A 19,948-nucleotide genomic window follows, 5' to 3' on the forward strand; every position below is an offset into this window, starting at 1 on the left:
TCCAATGTGACAAAAGGGTCGAGTGCAGATGCAGGTTTACCTCACTTGCATTCATCGGATTTTCTGAGAAAGGCGTTTTGAATGCTGTCATTTTCTAGGACAGGATTTAATCTGGGTCAGCCAGTGTCTATAAAACTCTGTCACTGTTTAGAAATGTTAAATGTGGAAAAATAACAACACACAAAGCCGAAGCCCTCCGTATTAATTCTAGTGTTTGTTCTGAGCAGCTGAATTCACAAGGAAATGCAAGGAAGCTATATGTGATGCGAAGAAGCCTGATCGGTTACCAGAGGGGTTTCTGCTTTCTTCTAGTGAGCCATCTGTCACTGAGTTCACACTCTCCCCACTAACCAAAGAGCTGCCAACATCTCCAAACCAAGAGCACACACAGTCTAATGCAAAGACATATAGCCTGCTAGGCACACACACACACACACAACCCTGCTTACAATCAGCTTGACAAGTTAATCAGCAAATGCCATGAAAAAACATGAATGCAAATCACTGCAGGTGCAGATGGATATTTGTTGAACTTTAAAACACAACATCTTCGTGGCAACTGTAATAGATCACGAATACATGATTAGCGCTGGCCCACAATGAACAAACTAACTTTTTCTTCTGGAGTTTTTGCGAGTTCAATGCAAACTGCTTTTACACTGGTCCATTCAAGGCTTTATGGTCACGCACCGAAGTCCAACCCTGACAAAAGCTTTCACCTTCTCCCGTCTATTCAGCCTTTATGCTACTAAACTAGCTGCCAGCCAAATAGATGGAAGCATTACAGCCCTCCGTAGGTTTAAAAACTCACTTGAGGAGCTTTAAGCTGCGAAGGTAGCGACCATCGGACAGTCAGTTGTCAATATTCGAAGACCCGAAACACTCATTACACACTAGGACATTAGGAGGTCCACACCTTACACACACACACACACACACACACAGGGAACACTCTGATGTCCTGGCACTATGATCCAAATATGTGACGCCTGGTAACTGGCTGGCTTAAATCTAACTGGGGTTGTTGACATGGCTGCAGCTTTACTTCGCCACAGCTCTGCTTTGTAGTGCTTTTATGATGCTGAGCTGCTTCTAATGAAACTCAACACTTCTTGGAGAAGTTTCACGATAAATGACTTTATTGAAGTGAAACATTAAGCCACTTGACCTGTTCTAAGTGTCTGAATTTAAAACAGATGGAAGAGCATTAATTGCAACCAGTGCCAATACCAAAGTAACACAGTAACAGCAAATGGCAAGTTCTGTCTCTAATAATTAATTAAAGGTCCCGGTTGAGAATTAACGATACAACTATTTCTCTGTTGGCGATTTTACTTTGAAATGGCATTTTATTTATTGAGGGTACCACTGTGACCGTTTTCTTTCCAGGACAAAGGGTCTAATTATCAGATTTATGCTTTAGTGTGAATCTTACTCATCACTGGAGCTTAAATAAAAAAGATTTTCAATACAACTTCAACTTTTCATTAAGCACAAAATGCCAATTAAAATTGAAAATATTAAAATCTAACTAACAGATGCCATTAAAGCTACTGAGAAAATTCCCTCTCACTGTAAATCTTTCTATATCAGACACTAAATTTTCCACTTGCACCACCCAGGGATCTACGTCACAGCTGTACATGACTGACATATGGGAATCTAACAGGCAGATTCTCATGAAATTTGCTCAGTCGTGCTCCTGGAGCAATAAAACTTTTAGATTTCATTGACCACATGGTGTTTCCTCAGCACCCCATTCGGAAAAAAGTAGATTTTAAGTCCCAGAGTTGGTGTAATGTGAGTGAACATTGCCACCTCAAGGGGAAGTGTGCATAGAAGGGCTTTAAATTTTTATTACAGTGCAAGATCTGCATGCACGCTTTCAAACTTTATTTTTATTCTCTTTAAATGTCGCCCTTACTCAAACCCTACGATATCTCTACTCACCGATCTCCTTGCCCAGTCCTGAGCGCAGGATGGCACCAGCCGAGGTGACCACCGCACAGGTCTTGAAGCTGCTCTTTTCCTGCCGCCTGTACAGTTGTTCCAGAGGAAGGGATGGCACAAGACGAGCCCAGCCAAGCGAGGAGAAAGGCTGCTCCGAGCCATCCACCGTCCTCAAACGAGCCTGGGCTTTCATCTGACACAGCAGCTCCTTGGCACTGTGGGCAGCCCTGCGAAGCCTCTTGTAGGAAACATGGTGTTTGTTAGCACTCACGTAGTCTTTCATGGCCCGCTGCAGCCGAGGACTCAGCATGCCGGCGGACACGCGGCCCCGCCACAGCCGCTGCACAACAGAGGCCGACTTGGAGAAGTAATATTCCTCCAGGTCAGAGGAGTCACCGCCGGCTCTTCTGTCTGCTGTAGTCCTCACTCTGTTTCCCAGTTCTTCATCTTCATTGTCCCTTTCATCTTCTTCTTCCTCCTCCCCTACGTGGCGGTGTGTGTTACTGACATGGTTCTGATACTCGGTGTTCTGAAATGTTCTCTCACGACTCTGGACTGAAGGGTCTGAGTGAGAACCCACATTCTCTGTACCAAAGGAGGACCAGGCAGCCAGGCTCTGAGGGTCCAGGTAATCCTGGCGGCTGGCTTCCTGGCTACCATAGATAGCATAGGGAGCGCTGTTGGGGCTGTGGCTGACCTCCAGGCTGGACTCTGGGGTCATGGAGCTGACGGAGGGCTCCGGCTCATCTCCGGGGTAGGTCGTAGTTAACGCCAAAGCCAGTTCAGGTCGGGAGCCGACGATGGCATGCTGTTGATGGGAGGCCTGTATGGAGGCCAGGCGGCGAGTGTCGGGGTGCTGGGAGAGTAAAGAGCCGGCAGAGGTCAGGGGTTCATCCACACGAGCATCCAGGAAGTAAGAGAGGAGGGCGAGGAAGAGCAGAACCCAGGCCAGCATTCCCACCAACACCAGCCTCCGCCACTGCCTCATACTGGACTTCATCACCTCTCACTCACATACACGCCTGTACAGCTGGCCCACCAACAACAAAGCCCCACGGCCAGGACTTAGCCCAGAGGTCAGCTGGAGGGCCTGCAAAAGAAGAAAGCTCTGAATACAGCTGCTCGGGGGACGAAGACAAAATGTGGATTATTATGAAAGAGGTTTGAAACACTCACCTCGACTGATGCTTCTATTTCTTCATGTCCACGTGTCCGCCAGGATATAACAGGACCCTGAGAAGAAGAGTGATACAAATTAGTGGGGTCAAGAGAGCACATGCATGCATGAGGCTGTGTGTGCATGAAAACACAGTGCTCGCATAGACACACCACAGGAAAACGCCTCCTGCAGGGCAGAATCTGGCTGCTCTCCACTTATAACATAAAAGGAGAGTTTTTCGAAACTAGGCTCGTTTATTAACTGGAATTAAATTTACAGCTTCCTTCATATAAGATTCAACACTAGAAGAACTAAAGACTGAACCATGAGCTGTGTTTCAACGTCACATCACAAAAAATAAAAAAATAAAATCGTACAAAATATGAAGAACCTGAAGAACATCTAAAGTAATAACAAATATACTTCAGGGTTTGACTGAGGAATGTGGGAGTGTGAAGTCAAAAGGAAGTTAATGCAGACTCTATGGTGTTCAAATGGTTATTATCAAACTAACTTCAGCCTGACCTGCAGTGTAGAAGTCGGTTTTATTTCTCACATCAGCACTGATTGTGACTGATGAGGCGGTTTTTTTCTCTACATGGAGAAACTCAGAATTAGTGTATAAACACTCTGTAATGTTGTTGTAAGACCATTTGTAAGTGTTTATAAATGTATTTGTCCGCAATTGTAACCTCTCCTATGAGGACATATTTTGTATTATTACAACTGTTTTATTCCACTGTCATTCATCATCTGTCCTGTCCACAGGAGTTGTTGTTTTTTACAAATATATTACTGGGCACTTAAAATTACATTAAAATGTGTTAGAACCTATTTATGCAGTGTTTATATACTGCTTGGACATGCTAAAGAGGGGCATTAAAATATCAAGTCACTGATTAATCAATTACTCAATTGACATCAAATTAATTGATCAAAAATTGATTGATATTGATCGATTCCTTAGTTACGGCTCCTAAATTGTGAGGATTTGTTGCCTTCCTTTGTCTCTTATATGATGATATGATTTATAATAATGAACTGAATATCTGTAGGTTTTGTACTGTTGCTCAGACAAAGAAAACTATTTATTAACATCTCCTTTGACTTCAGGAAAGTGTGATGAACATTATCCACTATGTTCTGACATTTTATGGACCAAACAATTCACTGACTCACTGAGGAAAGTTTGGGAAACTGTCCGTTCTTTTGGGGCGATCAAAGCAATAAACGATCAAGTGATTGCACGCTGGTGTTAAACAGATATACGCTGGTGTGTTTCTACAGGATGATGACAGCCAGAATCAGAAAGATCCGTCTCCAGTGACAAGAAGAACAGGAAGTCCCACAACAGATGGTCTGGTTCCCACAGAGCCCTGATCTAAACATCATGGAGCCAGCCCGCGATTACATCAAGAGGCCGAACACAGTGAGATAGACTAAGTCCACAGAAGAACTGTGGCAAGTTCTCCGTGATGCTTGGAACAACCAATCTACCAAACACTATGTGCAAGGCAAAAGGTGGTCACACCGAATATTGATATATGTTTTTCTCTGTTTACTGCACTTTGTTAGAAGTTAAAGTATCTGCAGTGCTATGTTTTCTCTAAATAGACGTAATAAATAAATAAATAACTGCTTTGTTTTTTTATTTGGATTACAGTTAGCCGTCGCCACAGTAATGCTGCTCCACTGAGTTGCACTTTGAGTAAGACACTACATCAGAAACCATCTCAACACATGTGCTTCAACATGACACCTTTGCTTATTTCGTTCCTTTGCCACAATCATTAAAAATAACACTGAACAATCAAACATCATTATCAGCCTGATTTATTTTTGCTGCAGCTTTGATAATAATCTTGTGTACAACACGTTAGGTTCACTGATAGCTTACAGAGTGAAATACACAGCAACGAAGGTGAATAAATGAAGCATTAAATTGCCTCACATCAGAGGACTACAATCCTCTCATCCACGCGTAATTATGAGTTTTGGTCTCCTGATGTGGGAGTATTTCTCTTGAGAACACGGCAGAGTGAGGCAGGAGAAAAAAAAAAAAAAAAAAAAAAAAAAAAGCTCCCGAGTGTTAAGCCTCCTCTAGTCCTAATTACAGCTTCCTGTGTCTGTAGCTGCCAGGTCCTGCAGGGTGAAGCAGAAGTGATTTCAGGCGCCCCCGCTTTCCCTCCTCCCCATATACTCAGACATCCTGGCCTCTCGCCCTGGGGCCACACAGGAGGCCAAAGCTCATCCACTGACCCTGGGTCAAGACGGAGGAAACCAGCAGGGAACAACTGGGACACAGGGAGCAGAGACAGTATGGGAGAAAGAAAATACTGGATGGAAACTGAGAAAAATGCACATCTGCACAAACACACAGCATCTGATTATTTTCTATAAACTTGCAGCATGTTCTGGCGCAGGCCTCAGGGCCATAGTCAGGTGTGTCTGACAGTAATCCCCCGTGCAGCAGTTTCGATGTGTCTGCCACACTGAGGTCAAATGTCACTTAGTGGAAAATGCGCCATTTAACACCTGGAAATAACAACAGCACACCCAGAAGACAAAGAAAACAAGCAGAACAGCAAGCCCCTACCCAATGGCAATGTTATCAACAAGCAAATGCCATCTATATGCACCACTGCTCCACACAAGCCCGCTGCAGATGTATGCGCGCAGGCCCTGAGGTGTGTCGTGCATGCATGTGTGTGCGTGCAGATAGCTTGCCTCACCTGGCAGCAATCAGGATGTGTACTTCAGTAACTGTGGTGAAACAACATAAATGTGTGGCACAGATGGAGAGGCGGGGGTGGAAGACAGAGCTGGTTTTGTGAGGGCTTCACAAAGAAATGGTGCAAAAAAGGAAACATTGAAGCGTTGCGTCTGCCAGAAAGCAAAGGACGACTAAATGACTGAGTGTTAGCAGGAGACAGTGATGAACAAAAGGAACCATAACAGAATATAAAGCACAGATCTTTTAAAGAGCAAAACCTGAATCCAGATTACTTGAATATATGATAATGATTGGATAAATGTTGGTTTTTTTATATAAAACTTTGAAAAGCAGATAATCTCTTTATAGAGAAGCTGTAGCGAATGGGATGTTTAAAAGTGATTTGAATAGTTCATCTGTCAATCAATCAACTAAACATTTGTAGTGATGAGTTCTTGTTTACCACTTGTCTGTTTTTGATTGGCAGCAGCTGCATTGTGAGGATTACCCTCAGCTCACAGCAATATGAGTGTGAAGATGTGAAAGAAGGGAATAATATTAATATTAATCATAATAATGTACCTTTTATTTTGAAGAACATCTGCATTTTCCAATTTTTGATATACACAGAATATTAATGGGCTGAATAAATTGGGCTGTTCCAGTGTGTGTTCCTGATGTGACATGATGCTACGTTCCATTGGAGGTGCACCAAATATTGACATGTATGGATTAGGATCTATCGTTTTGTTGCAGATATGTGAGGACACTTCAAATATCTAGGTCCAGAAATTGTTATTATGAGTCACATGACCAGGGCATATGGCCCATTGTCGCTGGTGACTGGTGGCATCTAGGACAGCCGGCGTCAGAGACTGAGAACATGAGAACATTGAGACGATGAGTAACTTTGAACTGCAGCAAACAGTGGCGAACGCAAATGGATGAGGAGTAGATGTGTCTAATAATGACATAGTCACCTTAAGGTGTTGTTCCCAGGCATCTTTTATCTTGGTCAGTGTTGGAGGATTGATGTGATGAATTGTATATAGTCTTGAACTACGGCCTACAAAAGAAAAAAAAAAAAGAAAGAAGAAAAACATGGCAAGATTGGTGTTTGGAGATATTTTGCATTTGACGCAGCTCATCAGGGACAAGTTGACCAAAGTCCATTCTGCAAACAGTGACACAGAGCATTTCAAATGAAAGGAGGAAACACCTCAAACTTATTTAAGCAGCTCAAGGACGGATATCAGGGTTTGTACACAGAATTCAGGGTGAGTGAGTTTCAGTTATTACCAACATGTTGTCAAAATGTTCATGTCCTGAAATGTTGCTGCTATTTTTTGTGAATTGTGACAGCTGGTATCTGTTGTAGCAATGTCGTCTGTCAGAATATAACGCTGACTTTTTAAATTAACATTTTCACACTATAGTGGTCTATCACCTTGTATTATTCCACTTAAGCTACTGCTCCTCGCACACTGACAATATGGAGTGTGCATGTATGTTTTCTGTTTTTTGCTGTGGAATCGAATTTGGTATCAAGAATTGTGGAATTTCATTGGTATTGGCACCAAATTTGTGGTATCCCTCGTTTTTGACATCCCTCGTCCGTTGTTCATTTAAGGAGTCCTTGATTCATTTAATGCTAAACCTGTGACTCATTTGATCTCAAGTACAGAGTACAGGGAGGTCCCTCTATTTCCGTTTGGTCAGTGTGCATACTAATGTGAATTTCTTTCAATATTTATATATGAAACAAAAATACTTGATCAATATAATATAATATAATATAATGATACTTGATCTCTTTAGGCCAGCTTAACACTGCAAAACATCTCCACAGCAGAACCAGAAAAGTAAGCGTAAAATAGAGAGCATATTTATACATCCCAGTCCCAGCATGCCTTGCGGCTCCATGCTGTAATATTCTCAATGTGTCTATAGTACAGGCATTGCCAGAGGTGACTTTACTGAATTCTAGCCAGGTAAGTACATGGCCAGCCCTTCAGGGCATATAGCCACACATCATCTGACTGAAAATTGTTCATTCCACTTTACTACACCCGGCTGAGGACCCAGGGTGGAGAGGCTGTGTTATGAATGCTTTAATCACAGCCAACTTGAAAAATTTGTCTAATAAGCGAACTGAGGTTTCTGTAGGAAATAAAGATTCTGGCTTTTAGCATTGGAAGGTAAAGGCCACATGAATTTTGCAGAAACAACTTAAAACGGGAGAGTTAGCGCAGGTTAGCTCACAGGAACATTTTCTCAATACTTGTCTCTATTCAAGCAGAAAGTAGATGTCAATGGATAGAGCCTGATTAGCCTAATAAAGATTAGTCCATGGTGTTTCAATAAATATGTCTAACGAAGAAAGGCTTTGGATAAATGAGGAACAGAAAATAGAACAAAAGCTGGTTCTGCAAGAAAACATGCAGTCCTTCTCTATTCTGCACACTGCATGGCAATAGGATGTTAAGTGTGCACATTCTCTCGCATAAAACACTGACCAAGGGACTTGTTCCTCATAAAATATTGAGCCCTCAAGAGTGGAGTTGTTCTCCAAAAAAAAAGCCCTTTTCCTTTAATATTCAAGCAGCAACTGGCAGCTACAAACTAATAGATCGCTGCGAGGTTATAAAAAAGGCGACAAGACAAGGTCCACTAAGCATTTGTGGACAGACAAGAGTGTGAACGATGTGGTCAGGAGTCACCTTTTTAGATTTCTGAATTCATTTGCGATCTTAAAATCTCTGTCCAAGTCTCCCAGGATTGTGTGAAGAGAACATGGCATCATTGCAAATACAGGACGTGATCTATGTATAAAGCGTTTTTGCAGTAAGTATTACATGAGGAGGTAAACATTTAGAAAAAGGATGTGGTTTGAAATAGAAGTGGGTGGGTGTATGTATCTGCACTACTGGGGCCCAGAGTTATTTATGAACGTCAGGGTGAACTTGGGTGAAGTGTTTTGGGGTTTTTTGGGGTTTTTTGGGGGTTTTTTGGGGTTTTTTTTTTCGTTTTTTCGTCGTTTGACTCAACCAAATCGTACTCCAACTCAGGACCTGAGTATCTTCGAAAATCAAAGTGCTTGTCGCAGTATCTATCTGCATTTAAAACACACCCCCACCCCCCACAATTTTCTGCATCAACAAAGCGAAGAAACTTTATGAAAATAGAGCGCACCCTTTTCCCCCCTGTTCACACATACGGACTAGGGGTGGAAGGATTTCAAATTCACAGTTCAGTTCAGGACTTGATTTTTGGTGGCGCAGCTCTATTTTTCAGCATCAAGACACGACAATGTGAACATCTTCATGGTTTCACTCTTGGTTTCAGAATCACTACACTCCTTATATAAGCAGGCTTGTGAGTGTGTCTAGTTGAGCATTTAGTTTCCCCACTGGATTAAAGACACGATATCTTGTTACAATTCATATTGCGTGTGAACGCTATTTACCTTGACGACCGACTTCTCCCACATTTGCATGACATGTTTCTGCAAAGTTTGGTTGGAGCTAAAAGCTGTACTTCTGTTTCTCGAGGGTAAAAACAGACATAACCGGTTATCTCAATATTGTTGCCCCAGCACATCAGAGGTAGAGCTGACAAGTGCTCAACTTTTCCAGCAAGATTTTTAAGTCGAGGGAAGGTGCCAGGCTGCTATTTGTATGTTCCCGTCACAATAAATAGCAGCCTGTCACACCTCCACAATTGGAGTCTCTTTTTGTGAATGCCTTGTTGGCGAGAGGTCAGGGAGGCAGTGAGACACAGTCAGGAGCAGACTTTGACTGTGGCCTTTCAGAGCAGGTACAGACACTTTTGTCTTTAGACATGTTCAGCAGACACATCGTACAACTTCGCTTGTTCCAAGTAAACTGAACCTTTATTTTATCTTCCTGCAGTAGTCACCTCAAGTTTATTACTCTGCCAACGGGTTTATGTTTTCATCAGTGTCTGTTTTATTTGTCAGCAGGATTACACAGGAAAGCCAGGGAGGAGCACTTAGATGCGGATCATTTACTGTGAATCTGAATTTTTTTATTATTTTTTTTTTTAAATCCACACAATCTCAAAACTAATCTGTACTTCAGAGTTCACGCTCCACTCCAGAAATATAATGAACTCCACTTCAAATGAGCAAATTCCAATTTTAACTTTTCTTAACAAAGTTTGACTAAATGATCACTCTAACAGAGGAGTCTTTGTACCCGTTGTCTCCACTGAAGAGATCTTAAATTAATCTCAAGAGAACAAGGTATAACCTTGTGAAGCAGATAAACAGCACTTAATCTCACCATTTGATCTGCCACATGTTAGACAGAGTTCACACAGAAATTATCTCATCAACACCTTTAAAAGTCAGAATTCGGTACAGACTTTTGGGTTGCATGTGAATGCTCCCTGTCAGATTGGTACATTCCTAACGTTAGAACGTCTTTAATACAGAGGTAATTACACATGTATTGACCTTGGGAATAATATTTCACTGTACAACACATACTGCTGTACTTCTTCATATAATCTCAAGCTAGAAACTTGTGCAGTTACAGATCAGAGAAGAAAAAAATGAGACACTGCAGACAGGAGCAAGGACGGACTGTAACAAGGACATCAGAAGTCACTTGCAGTCCTGAAATGAAGCGAGAAAATTGAGCTCAAAGAAGAAGCATATGCACAGACCAAATGAATTGTGTCTCTCTTTCCTCACTTAATGAACCCCCAGCTGCAGGTCCACCCTGCTTTAGCCTCCAGAGGCAATGAGGTTATTACCGTGTAGGACATCAGACTTCACCCTGTGTAATTATACTGCCAGTGTCCGAGCTTTCCAAAAGGCTTCGCTGCACTTCATCACATCTTGAAACCCTAAAGTGCAGCTGTTAAGAATAGCCAGTAGACTGACTGGCTGGCTACCTAAGTCCATATAAATGAGCAGCTAAAAATAGGATAATGTTGAAGCTAAAGCAGAGTCTTGTTGTGTAAAACAATCAAGAAGTACAGATTTATCCAATGTTACTTCTGCCATTGCTACTACTTTTGTAGCATAGTTTCTGAGCCAGTCAGGGAGGAGAGGAGAGGAGAGGAGAGGAGAGGAGAGGAGAGGAGAGGAGATGATATATAGCATGTTTGTGTAAATATAACATATAACATGATGGATGTAAGCATTATTACCCTTTACTTCAAAGGCAAAAACTTTCAAATCCAGGGGTTAAACCCTCCCTATGTAGCCAGCCCTAATCCTACCCCTGCTCCAACATGATCACATAATGAAAGGCTTCCTCCTCCCTTCACTTCCACTTCCAATGCTCACCTTCTTTCCTTCCCCCACATCTGCCTTATTCTGTGACCTACATTCAGCTATGGTGCTGTGCATGCAGATGTAAGTGCAGACACCGCTCCACTGACTGTGTTTGTGTCGATTTGTGTTTGCTCTAAAGTCAGTCATTTTAAAGATTATGCCTTACCCATGCGATGAACAGAATTAATATTGCATCCACTACTGCATCTCTGTCCCTGTGAGCAAAAGTGTATGCGTGTAGTTACTGTACTACTGCTCTGCTTGCCAGTCTTTGTGTGGAAATGTGACTTACTACCAGCAGTAAATCAACCGCCTCCTCACCACTGGCACCTAGCATGTGGAGCTGAGAACACACTGCAGGCGATACAGCTCATTCCAGCCATCCAACTGCCTGCCAATCACACACACCAGAGCATGCAAGAGCATGGCTGCATGCACACATATAGATGCACTGCTGAGCACGGGCTAGCTTTGAAACCTAAAGTGAAGCACACATTTAAGCCACAAATAGAACAAAACACTGGGTTAATCTCAGTTTCTCCTCATATGTAAAGGAGGCTAAATGGAAACACAGAAGGCCAAGTTACAAAGAAAAGAAAAAAAGAACAAGAAAACTGGCATTCCTAGCTTTGCCTGACTACAAAAGAACTTGCAGGGACTTGAATGTAATGCAACTCAGTCTGAGTGTTGCTCTCAGCCTGTACGATGGCACTGCTTTCAACACATTGCCTAAATGATTAAAATAAATAAATAAATAATAATAAATATATAGTCTGGTAGTATGATTTAAATTCCCACAAAACAGAAAAAAAGTAAATTAGATCTCAAACACTCTATTGTTTACGTCAAATTTGAATATTTGCTGGTTTTCTTTGTCTTCTGTCACAGTAAACTGGATAACTTGAGGTTTGGACTGTTGTTGGACACATGGCAAGGCACACTCTTTTGACTCATAACAAATATTAACAGGCTGATTAGAGCAGCTTTAACTTTGTTTTCCAGTGTGTGTGTGTGTGTGGTGTGTGTGTGTGTGTGTGTGTGTGTGTGTGTGTGTGTGTGTGTATCTGATGTTTTTTTAGGTTTTATGTCTCAAGACAATGTCAGCAACATGTTCTTGTCGTTCTCTGGTGCACTGTCTTCATGGTAAGAGAAAAATATTTGTTTTATATGATAAAAAAAGGATGGTTTCTGTTCTCCTCTATGCAATGCACACACACACACACAGACACACAGACACACACAGACACACACACACACACACACACACACAGAAAAAACATCAAACCATGTTTTTCATTTTGTGAAATGATCAAAGAAAAACAAGCAAGACGCCTTTGATCCTGATTCTCTCTTGGTGGTAGTGGGATCAGACTCATGAGGGATGGTTTCGTGCTGCTGTAATACCAGGTCCAACAAGGTCAAACCAGAAAGTCCTAACTCCATTAAAGACTGATCCCAGTGAGGCAGATTAGGTCTGTCCTGTCCCCTGCTATCCTCCTCCTCAGCACTGATTATATCAGCAGAGTAAAAAATGTCTATTTTTGCAAAGGCTTGCGTAGACGCTCATTAATCTTGCTCTAAAAAAGCAACCACAACCAATAATGACCAAAAGGTGCAGGATCGTGGAGGGAGGTGGAAGTCTCTCTCACACACCTGTCACGGGCCATCTGCTATAGAAAATTCACACCTGATCCACAATGCAGAGAGGAGACAACAGGGTCTATATCCTGCATCTATGTGCCCATACATGCCCACGATGAGCCTTCATTTTGCAGACAGGAGTGCAGGCATCCACACCATAACACTGAGCTGACACCTGGACACACACAAACCCGGACAAGGTCATTGCACTACCAATTAGCCCCTCTCTTTCTATCAGAGCACCGTGTGAAGTGTCCGTGCGCCTTGTAATTACCAGAGCAGAGGACGCGTTTCATTTAAAACCAGCACTACTGACACAGCTCTTGAGAGGAAACAAGCCTCTGACTCATTCAGAGTGAGTAACAGGCAAGAGAAAGTCATCAGCTATCAGACATCCACTGGCTCGTCAATGTCTAAAAAGGGAGGTAGACTTAAAAGTTGAAATCTAACAACACAGTGCCTAAAGCACATTAGTCACAGAAAAAAAAAATGACACTCATGTTTAGTTGGAAAAGGAACCTCCTCTTTCAGAAGAAAGGACGTCTGATGAAAACACACGACCGGGAAGAGTTGAATCATCCTGACCTTCTTAGCACATCCTATTCTGATAAATCACACAGGGCAGCGGTTCTCGATGACAGGCTTTCACGGTGCACAGAGCCCTCTCAAATACAGCCTGCCAACAGCAAGGTCCTGTGAAGGAAATGCAGCTCTACACCTCACATTATGGTCCATAAATACAGCTGGGAGCGCTGACGCCCACAGCGGGCAGTCGTTTGATGTGACAAAAGGAGAGAAAGTCCACTTAAGGTTCATTTCACTATCCATTCCCCTTCTTGTATAGGACCTAACAATGCTTGCACCAGCAGACTGTATTGCTAGTCACCCTCTCACACCTACAGTCAATCACACTCCTGTTTGTTTCTGTGCTGGGAATAGATTCACCGGAGTTGAAATTTCATGCTCATCCATGATTCAGAAAGAAGAAACTAAGATAGAATTGAGGCTTCTTTTCACTCCAAGAGCTAAAAGCAACAGCATTTCTCTGGTTCAGACACAGAATGAGAGCAGATCTGACAGGTTAGCACATATGCTAATGCTTTTTTTAAAAAAAAAAAGAAAAAAGGATGCTGACAGGATTCATTCATATCAGTATTTCACGCACTGGCTGTGGTATATGAGGGGGGGGAAAAAACAAGATGTTTGACTGCCCAAAGAACAAGCCCCTTAATCTACAGCTCTACAGCCATTTTCAAACAGCTTAACCTCCCTATAATCTGTCTGAACTCTGGACACTTACTTCTAAACATGGACTGAGATTAGCAGCCTATCAGAGACTTATAGTACAACTATGAAAGCAATGCCACAATAAGCTGCTCAAACAGCCCATGTGCCTATTTAAGAAGATACAACTGGAGTAGAGCACCATACATCAACACACATGCACGCACACACACACACACACACACAGAAACGAGTGCCTAAACAACGTCTCCTCTCAGTAAGTTTACAATCTTGTGAAGACAGCTAATTACCATGGACGCTCATGTGTCCCGTCCTCTGTGTGTGTGTGTGTGTGTGTGTGTGTGTGTGTGTGTGTGTGTGTGTGTGTTCGCGCACTCACTCAGCCAGGAGTGAGCGGCACAGCTGGTCTTGATGACTCCAGCGCTCCTGCTTTTGAAGGCTGAGCTCAGATAACTGCTGCTCTGGTCAGTTAGTGCGCATCTGAAATTACACCTCCACCTTCCCAGAGTGCCCTGCCCGTGCAGTCCATCCATTCCTCTGTACTGTATCTCAGCATATACAGTCTGGAACAGATAAAAAATGAAACTCTACCTCTACCTAGCCTCAGCCAGTGGTAAAATTATATGAGAATTTTAGGATTAACTAAAAAGAAGAAGTATCGACCCAAAAGTCTAGCCTTGCCAGTTCATGAGCAGATGTGTGGTGCTGACCACTGAATTTTGATAATGCGAAAGGAGTAGTTTGTGGTCATGAACCGCTCCTCGGCTTTACAAAGAGAAGTTCAGCTCAGTGTTTTGCTGTCCGGTTCAAAACTACTGCTTGGTTTCATTTTCACCACCCTAATAGCACTGTGTGTGGCTGCAGCAGCTGTTTTCAGTGAAAAAGCTCTAAAAGCCCACTGAACACTATCTGCTCAGCACCATACAGCAGTCAGTCACAGTTAGAGACTGTAGCTAGTGCACATAGTGGAGCATTTAACAGTTAAAGAGCTAGATATTTCCCTCAGGAGGTGGAAAACAGAGTTAATAGAGAGTGAAATCATTTACCAGGTGACTACAAACATGACTTCAAATGAATGCCAAGTTGCTCCTTAACTGCTAGATGTGTAAATACAGCAACTGCTCACTGAAGCAAGCACGATACTTCAACTTAGAGGTGCTGGTGTGTCCATGTTGTGTTCACAAATTTCCCTAATCTCATTCTCACAATACACAATACCACCTTGTGGTAAAAGCAGTGCGACTGTTCTCAGCAACTGTAACGGTGCTATATTTTAAAAAAAGATGCTTCGCTGTGCTGCTAATGAACAGATCAAATATTGCTTCTGTGTTTCAGAGACAGGAAGTCTGCATCCCTTTAAAATGCGTCCTTCAACAATAACTCCTTCCTTTTCTGTCCTGGAATCTATTTTCCATTTCCCCCGCCAATGCCGTAAGATCAGGTTCAGGTTCAGGTTTATTGTCATCTCCACACATGTGCATGACATACACACAGAGAAACGAAATGTGGTTTCTGATGGTCCCCAGTGCAACATAGGAGTCATCCAACACAAAAGCACGATCACAATGAGTTGTTACTGAATATTTCAACTTTTTTGCTTTGTTCAGTATAAATTTAACGTGAACACTGGAATTAAATTAATTCACTATATTAGTTATCAATTACTGTGATTTTTGTTGAGCTCCATCTGATTGTCTTTTCCCAACACTCTCTTCCACATAAATCGCTTCCCCTCGCAAGACGCCAGTGAGAGTCAGTTCTTGAGTTTACCTCAATCATAGGGTTGTCCCTGAGAGCAATCATATATTTCATCAGTAAGTATTTTTAGAACACCAGGTTTTCTCACTGCTATTCTGCCCCTGAAAAAGAGAGAATCAACCTCCAACAGTCCCTTTCGACCCACTGGTTGGCACGTTGGTTTTGCACAGGAAGAGGTGAGTAACATTGGTGAATGAAATATTCTCAGACTGTTTTAATAGAGTGTTTTAATAGAACTGACCACGCTGTGGTCAGTTCTCGGGCTGTTGTTACAGTAGCGTGTCCACATGCACTGCTGGGTACATCAACTCTACAATAATAGAATGAGATAAATAAAATGCTAATTAAACATGAACATACAGAATCATCTCAGCATATTGAGTATGCTGAAAAACAAGGCTCTCCAAGACTTCTTGTTGATATGTCTCGTATGGACTACAGTCTTTTCTGTCAGATAATGTGTGTAATTTTTGTGCATTGTAAGGGAATATATATGTTGTAAATACAGTATATATTGTTTTGTGTTGAATTTGTCTGACAAAGACCTTGTAGCTCAAAATACATCAAATAAAATTTGCTTTAAGTATTCAGCTTGCAGACAATTTCTCCTTTTCAGAAATCCTTGGAGTAACCCCTTGGCTCTTGACCCTTGGGACAATACTGAAGACTGCCGACCTGCCGAGACAAACGTTGGCATCTCAAATGATTTTGGTCAATATTGATTTTCATATCATTTTGGTGAATAAAATACAGGAAAATAGTGTTGAAAATGGCTCCAGGTTGTCTGCAGTACAGTGCTGCGCCATGGTCGAATAAAAGTGGAATATTGTTAATGTGTACAAAGAATGCAGCCCCTCTACACACCTGCGCTCTGTCCACACACACACACACACACACACACACACACACACACACAAGGGTTCGCCATTTGAGACAATAAACATCCAGCTGCACAGACAAAGAGGGGCCAGCCCGTGTGTGGCGGTAATTAGATAGAAGTTATGTGCAAAAGCAATAATGAAGATGTTCTGCGAGAGTCACAACCTTTCACACACTGGTGGTGTGTATGTACATTTATCAGGTGACCATTAGCACATTCATAACGAACCATTCAGGTGGGTGACAACATGTATAATTCACTTACTATGAAAGAAAATCTCCTGACAAAGAAGAAATAAATAATTTATCTTTAGTTTTATATTATGTGCATATTTTCATCTAAACTCCCGTGGTTAAAAACACTGTCCACTGAATTCAACTTCCGTCCTCATGACAACCTCTCAAAAGCTTTGAAAGCCAGAGAGCGCATAATTATTCAGCAGCTGCACGCACAAACAAAATGACACTTTTTGATGCAATGTCACGTTAACCTAGAGAGACGCTTTCTATTTTCTTCCCCATGCTGTTTATGCTGCACAGGGAAGACAATACAAAGAGTATCCCGCTTTTGATTAAAGTGGAGGACGGAGAAGTGTGAACGCATGGGTGTGTATTCCTGCTGTCATGAGTTTCAGTCTACTGTCGACCTCCACCACTTTTCTTGAAGGTGATGCAATCATGTGTTTCAGTGACATTGAGAGAAATCTCAACAGCTTAGAGTGATAAACTTCCGCTTCCCTTTTGCTGATATCAGACAACTCGCAGCACTTCAAAAAACATCACACTCCAAACCAACCCCCCCCCCCCACACACACACACACACACACACACACACACCCCCAATTGCCCTTGACACTTGTGTGTTTTCCTCTGCTTCTAAATGCTTTCACTCGTCTCCATTGCGTTTCATCAAGGTGATTAAGAACATAACACCTTTGCGTTTAATCTAAAGCCACTGGTCAGAAGGCGGAGGTGTAGCCTATCTGGTTGTTTCTAACTGAACTGCTGCAAAGCAAAAACCTGCCATTGTTAAGCTGTGCAGTTGTGGACATGGAAGTGTAGTGATGCAAAAATAAACACATTTCAATGAGCAGTCCCATCATTACAACACTGCTGCCATAATGAAGAGAAGATTATGACTCCAGAGTGACATTTGACCTCTTCATGCAATCTTACCGCATCACATATCAGTGTAATATTACAGGAATTTACATGGTGTGTCTGATTGTCAGTGGGTTAAAAGAAAATCATACTATCAATATTGCTTTCAGATGTCTTTGCCTGGAGCTCTTTTCTTGGCCTGGGTTTCCTGTTTTGTTTTTGGGCTCCACCATGTGCATGAAGCTGTTTAACAATGACTGACGGTCAAGGGAATAATAAACCTCTCGATGTTCTCCTCAAGTTGTAGAGCAGTGTGCAGGCCTGGCTCCACTGTGTGATCTGTGAATGAACTCCTCATTGTGGAGAAATCTGATTTTTTTTTTTAAATACAACTCAATGACACCCTACAGTACAGCGTCTTTGCACCGTGAACTCTGCTGCATGTGTCAATAGCCTAATGCTCGTTACGTTTGTTAAACCAATTTATCTTGTGTGCAAACGTTAAAGAGCCGCGCGCTGTCTCAATGAGCTTGTCGTTAAATTAGCTTCCTTTGATGATCGCGGTGTTCCGGTAAAGTAACGAAGACAAAAGACTTTCTCCTACAAATCTCATCCGCAGGTCTTAATACAATAAAATCTGAAATACTGAATCGTTTTAACCGCACATCGTGCATGCACATCCTCCCCTTGTGCTGCTCCGTGTACAGCACAAAGCGCTCTGGAGCAGTAAATGCAGATGTGTATGGAAATCCTGCGGAAAGCGAACAAAGCCTTACCTAAAAACTGTGTCGGTCCTCAGTGGATGCTGCTGCTGTTGATGCTGCTGGTGTCCAGTGGTCCATTTTGCTCCTGTTCGCCTTGTTGCACAGCGAGCATGCAGCTCTGTTTGGCTCTCCGTTCACCGTGAAGATATCCACTACTACGCTGAGCAGAGCGGCGGGGCAGTGTTGTCTGTCACATTGTTGCTGGCCTTTTTCTCGCATCCACATCAGAAAATGAGGGGCGGAGTCAGCGAGGGCTGATTTTTCGAGTGAGGCACCGAGGTGGCTTGTTGGCCTGGAGGAAAGGATTGAGGAAAGGGAGGAAGGGAGGGAGAAAAGGTATGGATATTGAATTTGATACCTTCCTAACAGCAGTAGGTATGTCAGTTACAGAAGGAAGGAAGGAAGGAAGGAAGGAAGGAAGGAAAGAAGGAAGGAAGGAAATTTGATAACTAATTTCCCAACAGACCTGGATGAACATTTTTATATGCTTTCTTTCCAAAAGTTAGATGAGAAGATTGATACCACTCCCATCATTTTTGAGTAAAAATAAGGCTAAAGCTAGTAGCTGGTTAGCTTAGCATAGCTTCGCTTTGGTTGGCCAGGAAGTTTGAACTTCTCAACTGCTCCCAGCAAAAAAGCATACATAAACTCCAATAAAGTGTTGATTTGACTATTTTTATACAATTTAAACAAACAAAATATAACATGTTGATTATTTCGCTTTAGAGGTGCTGGTAGGCTGATTTTATTACCTCTGGGGGGTAGCCAGGGTAGCTGTTTTCCCCCAGTTTCAAGTATCGGAGAAGCTATTTAGTAAGTTTTGCTATAACAACATAGCCAGCATTAGCATTAACAGCTGTTTACTCACCAGTCTAGAAGAAACATTTCAAGTTCAGCATCAAACTTCATTCCTTTACACGCTGAGACCTTCCTCCAGCGGTAGAAAGCAACACCATTGTTAACTCTTGTTTTGCTTCTACTCCTATCATTTCAACTTCTGCTGAAGTTAGCATGCTAACCAGGTAGCCAAACCATCTGGGCACCAGGTTTAGAGGCTTATTAAGATCAAGAATAAACAGTGAAACTCAACTTTGAAGTACCAGAAGCCAGAATAATGGAAATTTGAGCTTCAACAATTCCACAACAATTTAGCAGACATATGACATTGAAGATCATATAATATGATCAATTTGGTTTGGTCATCTACTTAATGAATCTTAAGATGTGATTTTTTTTTTTGGCAGCTGTGAAAACTTGCACATGGTTGTTATCATAGCTCTCACATGAATTTTCTAATCTGAGACCTCTATTGGTAAAATAATTTTTTTCTGTGCCTTCCAAAACAAATCATTGTTATGATGTCTGTTCTATGATTTGACAACAAAGTAGTACAGATTTGCACATGTTCAGTTACAAAAATGACTTTGGTAGTT

The 19,948-nt window shown here is 42.1% G+C and overlaps 1 protein-coding gene across 1 annotated transcript in view; it reads right to left on the reverse strand.

Annotated features, from left to right (window-relative positions):
- st6gal2a (ST6 beta-galactosamide alpha-2,6-sialyltranferase 2a) overlaps window positions 1–19,480 on the reverse strand; it is a 40,274-nt gene extending 20,794 nt beyond the window's left edge. The window contains exons 1-5 of the mRNA XM_056389198.1: window positions 19,384–19,480; window positions 18,528–18,877; window positions 6,803–6,888; window positions 3,127–3,183; window positions 1,951–3,040 (exon numbers count right to left, since the gene is read on the reverse strand). Coding sequence (XP_056245173.1) covers window positions 1,951–2,950 — 1,000 coding nt within the window. The 5' untranslated portion in view covers window positions 2,951–3,040; window positions 3,127–3,183; window positions 6,803–6,888; window positions 18,528–18,877; window positions 19,384–19,480. The remainder of the gene's footprint in view (window positions 1–1,950; window positions 3,041–3,126; window positions 3,184–6,802; window positions 6,889–18,527; window positions 18,878–19,383) is intronic.
- Between the last annotated feature and the right edge of the window lie 468 nt (window positions 19,481–19,948).

Source organism: Seriola aureovittata, chromosome 11 (assembly GCF_021018895.1).
Source record: "Seriola aureovittata isolate HTS-2021-v1 ecotype China chromosome 11, ASM2101889v1, whole genome shotgun sequence".
Lineage (NCBI taxonomy): Eukaryota > Metazoa > Chordata > Actinopteri > Carangiformes > Carangidae > Seriola > Seriola aureovittata.